Source organism: Kogia breviceps, chromosome 6 (genome assembly GCF_026419965.1).
Source record: "Kogia breviceps isolate mKogBre1 chromosome 6, mKogBre1 haplotype 1, whole genome shotgun sequence".
Lineage (NCBI taxonomy): Eukaryota > Metazoa > Chordata > Mammalia > Artiodactyla > Physeteridae > Kogia > Kogia breviceps.
In genome coordinates, this window is record NC_081315.1 from 586,964 (window position 1) to 598,000 (window position 11,037).

General features: G+C 39.3%; 1 protein-coding gene across 4 annotated transcripts in view; it reads left to right on the plus strand.

The window, feature by feature from the left end:
• Positions 1 to 11,037, plus strand: part of TDO2 (tryptophan 2,3-dioxygenase) — a 50,550-nt gene that overhangs the window by 37,677 nt on the left and 1,836 nt on the right. For 2 of the 4 annotated variants that reach the window (XM_067035404.1, XM_067035403.1), the window contains 5 exons: positions 6,827 to 6,938; positions 7,566 to 7,623; positions 8,997 to 9,076; positions 9,546 to 9,636; positions 9,764 to 9,991. In XM_067035404.1, coding sequence (XP_066891505.1) covers positions 6,827 to 6,938; positions 7,566 to 7,623; positions 8,997 to 9,076; positions 9,546 to 9,636; positions 9,764 to 9,941 — 519 coding nt within the window. In that variant the 3' untranslated portion in view covers positions 9,942 to 9,991. Of the gene's footprint in view, positions 1 to 6,826; positions 6,939 to 7,565; positions 7,624 to 8,996; positions 9,077 to 9,545; positions 9,637 to 9,763; positions 9,992 to 11,037 lie in introns of those variants that run through there. The other 2 variants (XM_067035405.1, XM_059066299.2) reach the window with 1 other exon arrangement.

An 11,037-nucleotide genomic window follows, 5' to 3' on the forward strand; every position in this document is an offset into this window, starting at 1 on the left:
GGGATCGAACCCACATCCCCTGTATTGGAAGGTGGATTCTATTTTATTTTTACTTTTTATTTTTTATCTTTTTTACTTTTTATTTTTTTTAACATCTTTATTGGAGGATAATTGCTTTACATTGTTGTGTTAGTTTCTGCTGTATAACAAAGTGCATCAGCTATACATATATCCCCATATCCCCTCCCTCTTGAGCCTCCCTCCGTCCCTCCCTATCCCACCCCTCTAGGTGGTCACAGAGCACCGAGCTGATCTCCCTGTGCTATGCGGCTGCTTCCCACTAGCTATCTATTTTACATTTGGTAGTGTATGTATGTCCATGCCACTCTCTCACTTCGTCCCAGCTTACCCTTCCCCCTCCCCATGTCCTCAAATCCATTCTCTACGTCTGCATCTTTATTCCTGTCCTGCCCCAAGGTTCTTCAGAACCATTTTTTTCGTAGATTCCATGTATATGGGTTAGCATACGGTATTTGTTGTTCTCTTTCTGACTTACTTCACTCTGTATGACAGACTCTAGGTCCATCAACCTCACTATAAATAACTCAATTTTGTTTCTTTTTATGGCTGAGTAATATTCCATTGTATATATGTGCCACATCTTTTTTATCCATTCATCTGTTGATGGACACTTAGGTTGCTTCCATGTCCTGGCTATTGTAAATAGAGCTGCAATGAACATTGTGGTACATGACTCTTTTTGAATTATGGTTTTCTCAGGGTATATGCCCAGTAGTGGGATTGCTGGGACATATGGTAATTCTATTTTCAGTTTTTTAAGGAACCTACATACTGTTCTCCTAGTGGCTGTATCAATTTACATTCCCACCAACAGTGCAAGAAGGTTCCCTTTTCTCCACACCCTCTCCAGCATTTATTGTTTGTAGATTTTCAATGATGGCCATTTGACTGGTGTGAGGTTGATATCTCATTGTGGTTTTGATTTGCTTTTCTCTAATGATTAGTGATGTTGAGCGACCTTTCATGTGTTTCTTGGCCATCTGTATATCTTCTTTGGAGAAATGTATATTTAAGTCTTCTGCCCATTCTTGGATTGGGTTTTTTGTTTTTTTGATATTGAGCTGCATGAGCTGCTTGTATATTTTGGAGATTAATCCTTTGTCAGTTGCTTCATTTGCAAATATTTTCGCCCATTCTGAGGGTTGTCTTTTCGTCTTGTTTATGGTTTCCTTTGCTGTGCAAAAGCTTTTAAGTTTCATTAGGTCCCATTTGTTTATTTTTGTTTTTATTTCCATTTCTCTAGGAGGTGGGTTAAAAAGGATCTTGCTGTGATTTATGTCATAGAGTGTTCTGCCTATGTTTTCCTCTAAGAGTTTTAAAGTGTCTGGCTTTACATTTAGGTCTCTAATCCATTTGGAGTTTATTTTTGTTTATGGTGTTAGGGAGTGTTCTAATTTCATTCTTTTATAGTTAGCTGTCCAGTTTTCCCAACACCACTTGTTGAAGAGGCTGTCTTTTCTCCATTGTATATTCTTGCCTCCTTTATCAAAGGTAAAGTGACCATATGTGTGTGGGTTTATCTCTGGGCTTTCTATCCTGATCCATTGATCTATATTTTTGTTTTTGTGCCAGTACCATACTGTCTTGATGACTGTAGCTTTGTAGTTTAGGCTGAAGTCTAGGAGCCTAACTCCTCCAGCTCCATTTTTCTTCCTCAAGATTGCTTTGGCTATTTGGGGTCTTGTGTGTTTCCATCCAAACTGTGAAATTTTTTGTTATAGTTCTGTGAAAAATTCCATTTGTAGTTTGATAGGGATTGCGTTGAATCTGTAGATTGCTTTGGGTAGTATAGTCATTTTCACAATGTTGATTCTTCCAATCCAAGAACATGGTGTATCTCGCCATCTGTTTGTATCATCTTTAATTTCTTTCATCAGTGTCTTATACTTTTCTGCATACAGGTCTTTTGTCTCCTTAGGTAGGTTTATTCCTAGGTATTTTATTCTTTTTGTTGCAGTAGTAAATGGGAGTGTTTCCTTAATTTCTCTTTCAGATTTTTCACCATTAGTGTATAGGAATGCAAGAGATTTCTGTGCATTAATTTTGTATCCTGCTACTTTACCAAATACATTGTTTAGCTCTGGTAGTTTTCTGGTGGCATCTTTAGGATTCTCTATGTATAGTATCATGTCACTGCAAACAGTGACAGTTTTACTTCTTCTTTCCCAATTTGGATTCCTTTTATTTCTTTTTCTTCTCTGATTGGTGTGGCTAAAACTTCCAAAGCTATGTTGAATAACAGGGGTGAGAGTGGGCAACCTTGTCTTTTTCCTGATTTTAGTGGAAATGGTTTCAGTTTTTCACCATTGAGAACGATGTTGGCTGTGGGTTTGTCATATATGGCCTTTATTATGAGGAGGTAAGTTCCCTCTATGCCTACTTTCTGGAGGGTTTTTATCAGAAATGGGTGTTGAATTTTGTCAAAACCTTTTTCTGCATCTATTGAGATGATCGTATGGTTTTTCTCCTTCAATTTGTTAATATATATCACATTGATTGATTTGAATATATTGAAGAATCCTTGCATTCCTGGAATAAACCCTACTTGATCATGGTGTATGATCCTTTTATGTGCTGTTGGATTCTGTTTGCTAGTATTTTGTTGAGGATTTTTGCATCTATGTTCATCAGTGATATTGGCCTGTAGTTTTCTTTTTTGGGGACATCTTTGTCTTGTTTTGGTATCAGGTTGGTGGTGGCCTTGTAGAATGAGTGTGGCAGTGTTCCTCCCTTTGCTATATTTTGGAAGAGTTTGAGAGGGATAGGTGTTAGCTCTTCTCTAAATGTTTGATAGGATTCGCCTGTGAAGCCATCTGGTCCTGGGCTTTTGTTTGTTGGAAGATTTTTAATCACACTTTCAATTTCAATGCTTGTGATTGGTCTGTTTATATTTTCTATTTGTTCCTGGTTCAGTTTCGGAAGGTTGTGCTTTACTAAGAATTTGTCCATTTCTTCCAGAAATTGTCCATTTTATTGGCATACAGTTGCTTGTAATCTTTTCTGATGATTCTTTGTATTTTCTTCAATGTCAGTTGTTACTTCTCCTTTTATATCTCTAATTCTATTGATTTGAATCTTCTCCCTTTTTTTTCTCAATGAGTCTGGTTAATGGTTTATCAATTTTGTTTATCTTCTCAAAGAGCCAGCTTTTAGTTTTATTGATCTTAGCTATTGTTTCCTTCATTTCTTTTTCATTTATTTCTGATCTGATTTTATTATTTCTTTCCTTCTGCTAACTTTGGGTTTTTTTTGGTTTTTCTTTCTCTAATTACTTTAGGATAAGGTTAGGTTGTTTATTTGAGATGTTTCTTGTTTCTTGAGATACAATTGTATTGCTATAGCCTTGCCTCTTAGAACTGCTTTTTTTTAAATGCACACACACTGTATTTTATTTTTACAAGAAATAAATAAACTAACACCAAGCATTGTAAATGGATGACAACAACAAAATTAGAACTGTTTTTGCTGCATTGGTTTTGGGTCATCGTGTTTTCATTGTCATTTGTTTCTAGGTATTTTTTGATTTCCTCAGTGATCTCTTGGTTATTTAGTAGTGTATTGTTTAGCCTCCATGTGTTTGTACTTTTTACAGATTTTTTTCCTGTAATCGATGTCTAATCTCATAGCATTGTGGTCAGAAAAGATACTTGATATGATTTCAATTTTCTTAAATTTACCAAGGCTTTATTTGTTACCGAGATACGATCTATCCTGGAGAATGTTCCATGAGCACTTGAGAAGAAAATGTATTCTGTTGTTTTTGGATGGAATGTCCTATAAATATCAATTAAGTACAGGTTGATTAACATGTCATTTAAAGCTTGTGTTTCCTTATTTATTTTCATTTTGGGTGATCTGTCCATTGGTGAAAGTGGGGTGTTAAAGTCCCCTACTATGGTTGTGTTACTGTCGATTTCCCCTTTTATGGCTGTTAGCATTTGCCATTGAGGTGCTCCTATGTTGGGTGCATAAATATTTACAATTGTAATATCTTCTTCTTGGATTGATCCCTTGATCATTATGTAGTGCCCTTCTTTGTCTCTTGTAATTGTCTTTATTTTAAAGTCGATTTTGTCTGATATGAGAATTGCTACTCTAGGTTTCTTCTGATTTCCATTTGCATGGAATATGTTTTTCCATCCCCTCACTTTCAGTCTGTATGTGTCCCTATGTCTGAAGTGGGTTTCTTGTAGACAGCATATATATGGGTCTTGTTTTGGTATCCATTCAGCCAATCTATGTCTTTTAGTTGGAGCATTTAATCCACTTATATTTAAGGTAATTATCGATATGTATGTTCTATTACCATTTTCTTAATTGTTTTGGGTTTGTTTTTGTAGGTTTTTTCCTTCTCTTGTGTTTCCTGCTTAGAGAAATTCCTTTAGCATTTGTTGTAAAGCTGGTTTGCTGGTGCTGAATTCTCTTAGCTTTTGCTTGTCTGTAAAGGTTTTAATTTCTCCATCAAATCTGAATGAGGGATCCTTGCCAGGTAGAGTAATCTTGGTTGTAGGTTTTTCCCTTTCATCACTTTAAAGATGTCCTGCCACACCCTTCTGGCTTGCAGAGTTTCTGTTGAAAGACCAGCTGTTAACCTTATGGGGATTCCCTTGTATGTTATTTGTTGCTTTTCCCTTGCTGCTTTTAATATTTTTTCTTTGTATTTAATTTTTGATAGTTTGATTAATATGTGTCTTGGCATGTTTCTCCTTGGATTATCCTGTATGGGACTCTCTGTGCTTCCTGGACTTGATTGACTATTTCCTTTCCCATATTAGGGAAGTTTTTAGCTATAATCTCTTCAGATATTTCCTCAGTCCCTTTCTTTTTCTCTTCTTCTTCTGGGACCTCTATAATTTGAATGTTGGTGCATTTAATATTGTCCCAGTGGTCTTGAGACTGTCCTCAATTCTTTTCATACTTTTTTCTTTATTCTGCTCTGCAGTAGTTATTTTCACCATTTTTTCTTCTGGGTCACTTATCCGTTCTTCTGCCTCAGTTATTCTGCTATTGATTCCTTCTAGAGAATTTTTCATTTCATTCATTGTATTGTTCATCGTTATTTGTTTGCTCTTTAGTTCTCCTAGGTCCTTGTTAAATGTTTCTTGTATCTTCTCCATTCTATTTACAAGATTTTGGATCATCTTTACTATCATTACTCTGAATTCTTTTTCAGGTAGACTGCTTATTTCTTCTTCATTGTTTGGCCTGGTGGGTTTTTACCTTGCTCCTTCATCTGCTGTGTATTTCTCTGTCTTCTCATTTTGTTTAACTTCCTGTGTTTGGGGTCTCCTTTTCACAGGCTGCAGGTTCATAGTTCCCATTGTTTTCGGTGTCTGCCCCCAGTGGCTAAGGTTGGTTCAGTGGGTTGTGTAGGCTTCCCAGTGGAGGGGGACTGGTGCCTGTATTCTGGTGAATGAGGCTGGATCTTTTCTTTTTGGTGGGCAGGGATGCATCCAGTGGTGTGTTTTGGGGTGTCTGTGAACTTATTATGATTTTAGGCAAGGCTGGGCATGTTATAATTTAACTTTCTAGAAACTTTGTTTTTCCATCTTTATTTGTTTCTCCATACCTCCTTTTTTATTCTCTGTGGCTTCCTTGCACTTCCAAAAATGCATCAAGCATCCACTGCATAGAAGTCTGATTTCCTCGTATTGTAATTCACTTTCCAGTTCTTGCATATTGGCTCCGTTAGGTCACTCTTCTGACACTCAGCAAAGCTGCTGACTGGTCCAGTCAGCAGCTCATTTCCCCTGTTGTGTTAGTTTCTGGAATGGCCTGCCTCGGGGAAGGGATGTGTTAATTTCTTCTTTCTTGTAGCCATCCACAGGTGGAACAGGGTGGAAGGCGGATTCTTAACCACTGGATCACCAGGGAAGTCCTGCTCCTTGAATTTCAGATTCGATCCTTCTACCCCAGATAACTCTTTCCCTGTGTTCAGGTCTTGGTTCAAGGACAACTTCTGCAGGATGTTCTTACCCAACCTCTCTGCTACTATAAGTTATTATGGACAACGCTGGTCCTTTACACCACTGCCTACAGTTGTAATTTAACTTAAGTTTTCAGTGTTTCAGTCCCACCAGATAGAGATCAAGGGACTCAATTTTGCTCATGATTTTTATCTCTATCACATTAGCCTGACATTTACTGAATAAATTAACAATCAATTGGCTATAGTGTGCACTCACATTCTTACCACACAGTGTGGTTGTTCTGATGAATTGAAGACAATTGGGGAAACGGATTTTTGCTCCAGCCCAAGTAATTGAGTTGTAAGTAGCGCATGTGTTGTAAGCAGGAAAATAAGAATTTCCTTAAACAAATCAACAGATATCAATTGAATAAAAATATAACAGTGGAAAATATCTAAGGAATTGTATTTCCAGAGTACTGCAATGAAGATAGAATTTCAGTAGAATCAGTAGTATCTCTGACTCGGAATTCTTAATTTTTCCTAAGTGGAATTACTTTACTGCCTGTATTAAATAATTGCTGTCTAAACTTAGACCATTACTGACCACTTGTAGTTACCTCCAGCTTTAAACATCTGAGTCCATTTCTCTTGATATTTATGAAGAGAGTATTTGGGTTTAACAAATCATTTAAACCTAAACAAAATTATAGAACCAGTGGTATGAGGAAGATCCTGTCTCATAAGCCATAATTTCCAAGCTGCAGTATTAGATGATATAGTACATATCCTAAGTACACCCTTTCTGCACCCAGCTAGTTTTTTCTCACAAGCAATGTTTTCTAAAATAAGGATCTCTTCTCTCTTGGGAATATTAATGCAGTATTTCCCCCAAAGGCCAAGGAAGAGTCAGAGGAAAAGGAGGAACAAAAGGCTGAATTTCAGAAGCAGAAAGAGGTGTTACTATCCTTATTTGATGAGAAACGCCATGAGCATCTCCTCAGTAAAGGTAGGCATTTCGGTTACAAGGATCCTTCCCCAGGAACATAAGACCATGAGATCAAAAAGTCAAACCTTACTTGGGGGGAAGAAGTGCATATTGATATTTCCACTCATAGGAACAAGGAATTTTTCATTTGTTGTGGAAGTTAAGTATTTTCTATACCAGGTTTCTCTTTTTTTTAAAGTGACTTAAAATATATTTAATAAACCTTATTTTATAATTCTATAATTTATTTGAAGTATTTCCAATAAGGTATTCATAAATGATACAGGAACTGAGTATTTAGGCAAAGAAAAAAGGTCAAGTCCTTTTGTATGTGGCTGTTTATTGCTTGATTTCTAACCCTGCCTATTTAAGGTTTTGAGAATTTAAAGTATGTGTATATATATATATATATACATATATATATGTGTGTGTGTGTATATATATTTAAATTTGTCTTTTAAAATCTAATATTAAAATAATGTTTTAAATGATAGTTTTCCAAATTCAAGCTAAGGGATAAAATATTTAAACGGACATTCACATTTTTTTCTAAAAACATGTGACACAATTATTTCAGGTGATGCTTGCCAAATGGACATGAGTGCCTTAAATTACCTGTTAAATTAAAACTTGCTATGTGTCTTGCAGGAGAGAGACGGCTATCGTACAAAGCACTTCAGGGGGCCTTGATGATATACTTTTACAGGTAAAAGCAAATCAAAAGAGGAGAATTAAGGCATACAGCATGCTTGTTTTCTTTATTTATTTTTCGTTGTCTTTGGCTGCGCCGCACGGCTTGAGGGATCTTAGTTCCCCGACCAGGGATGGAACCCCTACCCTGGTAGCGAAAGCACTGAGTCCTAACCGCTGGACCTCCAGGGAATTCTCAAAAGAGGTGAATTAGAAGTAAAGATGGAGGAGTAGGTATAGATAATAAATCCAGTATAAAGCTTAGACATTGCAATCATAGTTTTAAAAAATCATTTAGATTTGGCAGGGGGGAAGCTTAGAAAATAATCGTGAAGTTTCATGAGGTTTTTCTTTATTTTAAAGAGTAAGAGCCCAATTTTAACCCTGTGGTGGGTAAAAAAAAAATACACACAAATTAATCAATATCCTTTTCATTAAATTCTGCAGTGTTATGTGAAATTAAGTGTCCTAAGAACCCAAAGTTTAATCTGTCTCAGAAACTCAGTCATGAAATGGGTTCTGTCAGTTAACGATGTTGTTATTCCTGTTCTGTCAAATGAAAAAGAATGAAGTGAAAACACCTTATAAACTGTTGTTCTGCTTGTTCAGCAATTTCAAGTCTAACTGTCTTCACCACCCACAGTGTCTGGGGCATCCACGTCCTGTCCTCCTAGCCACGTGGGTGAACGGCCCGTCTTTGTGTTTCATAGATTAAATGTATCAGAGCAATAGATGGCACACTAGTAAAAAGCAAAAAAAAAAAAAAAAAAAAGAAAAGAAAAAAGAAAAAAATCTGTGTTTACTGCATGTCTTACTTACTTGGATTTTTTAATCCTGTCCCATCTGTTTTTCAGAATGGCAGCATAAAAAACCCTACTGTTTTCCTCACCTGTTCGTAAGCGTATGCTGTTCAGGCTTATGCGTGCTCGGCAGAAAATACACTGAGAGAGCTGGGGGTTAGATGAAAAAAGAAACAAGTATGGCAGAGGGAACACTGTAGCAAGCCGTCTTTGTTTTCACGTTTTCACATCTTTGCCTCTGACTGTTACTGGCTAGATTACCCGAGGTGGTGTCCGTGTCTGCCTTTTAGGAGGAGGGGTGTGAGGCGCGACTCCGGCTGGTCACTTCACGTCTATCGAGGAATGTTCTAGACTCTTGCACACATGCTGCAACATGAGTGGTGTTAACCCCTTTTATGAGATGAGGAAGTTAAGCCTGGGAGGGAGATCAGAGCTGTCACAGCTCCTAAGAGGCAAAGGGGATGTTTGTTTCAGGCCCAACGGATGGTAGAATGTGTGTTCTTCCTGACACACCGGACTTGCCGGAACACTTACTATTAATTATTATTATTACAATAATTCTTCTTCTTTTTTTTTTTTTCTTCCCCAGGGAAGAGCCCAGGTTCCAGGTCCCTTTCCAGCTGCTGACCTCCCTCATGGATGTGGACTCGCTCATGACCAAGTGGAGATGTAAGTCCCCCGGACCCCCAGAGCTGCCCCGTCCCCGCCCCCCCCCCCACGGCTGCGGGTGGGGGCAGGGTTCCGTCTAAAAGCAGCCGAGCAGCGCCCACGCTCACGGCCCCCATGTGGGCCAGGAAGGCGCTGGGTCTGATCATCGTTAGAAACAAGTAAGCTCCGGGTCGAAGCAAATTTCGCGTTGAGAGCAACGCACTCCTCTTGGCGTCAGTACAACTGGAAAATACACTTTCAATCGTTCGAGCTCATGGAGGACACGGGTAGCGAGGGCTCGTGGGCGTCGCAGGGCCTCCGCGCACGGTGTCTGAGGCGCGGCCTGGAGCAGGCGGGGCTCCGCGCAACTGCCCCGCCCCTCAGGCGCGCACACCCGAGCCTCCCACGCGGCTGAGGGGCGGGGCCGGCGGCCGTCGTTTCCCACCCCTCGCCCTCGGCGCGCGTGCCCCTAACGCGTGTGTCTGTCTAGATGACCACGTGTGCGTGGTGCACAGGATGCTGGGCAGCAAGGCGGGCACCGGCGGCTCCTCGGGGTACCAGTACCTGCGCTCCACGGTGAGGTAAGCCGGGCGTCCTCCTCGTCGCGGGGACCCGCCAGCGCTGCCTTCCCCACCGAGATGCGCCTTCTCTAGGAAAGGCACTTATACCCGCCCCTGTCCGGATTGCCGGCAACCCGCGTACCCTTAGATTAAAGGAGTCCTGTGGGAGCCTTCGGAGGTCACTGCCAGCATCCTTAGTTCCGGAAGTTCATCATTGCATCCTGGGATGCGAGGGGGCGGGTACCAACGTCTGCATGACCTGGCAGGGCAGGCACCAGGTCACCCAAGAAGCGTTTTCAACTTATTCTGGCTCAGGCCTGGGCTAGACTAAAACGGGTATCATTGATTCCGCCAAAGTCCTCCTGGCCACATGAATGACACAGCTGAAAATAGGTTCTTGTTTGCTGATATGACTCTATTTTATAGGCTAAAACTACTCCCATGTGCTCCAGAGACTGCCTTTTTCATATCGTTTACAAGGAAAGCAAGCAACATTTACTGAGCACTTCAAACTCGCTAGAGAGATTTCTAGGACATGCATGTTCTTACTTTATTTACTATTCACAGTATTATAGACAGATGGATATATAGAAAGACACATCTGAAAACTGGGAAACTTACAGAGCCCCGTGGGAAAGGAGAATCGAGAATAAATTAGATGTTCACATTTAGTCTCCAAAATTCTTTTTTTTAAATTTTATGGAAGTATAGTTGATATATAATGTTGTATTAATCTCTGCTGTATAGCACAGTGACACCAAAATTCTTTATAATTCACTATTTTCAGCCCTACTCTTACTACCTGACTGACTAAGTTATAAAACACAATGTTTCTATTTTCATCGTCTGTAGAGATTTTCAGTTTCCCTGGGAATAAACGCTAGGCTGAATGATTCACAGAAGTTATTGGTTTGAATTTTCACAGTCATTACACATTTTCTCTTTTCCTGAGAATAGATTCTGTAAGCACCATGAAACTGTAAATGACTGTACAAAATGAGCACACAGCCATCGGGGGTGGTGGGAATGGTGAACCCAAGAGCATCCTGGTGTGTCATTTTCTCATTAAATCTTCACAAAGGCCTGGTTAGAGGAAGGGATTGTAGTTTTTATTTTACACAGTTAGAAACCAAAACATTGAGCTTTAGACAACTTGCCCAGGGTCACATGAGTTGCAAATGACAGAGCAAAATTTGAACCCAAATTTGACTTCAAAGACAAATGTTCTTCTGCTATAACTGCAAGTTAAAATAATTGACTAACAAACACATGGCAATTTTAAATGTGAAAATCACTCTTATAGACATTTCTTATAAATTTAAGATGGCATTTCAATTTATTAATGCACTCATGTCACTTACCTGGCAGCAACTTAATGGGTGGGAAATGTTTTCCGATGAACAACTAGGAATTCTCTGTGCT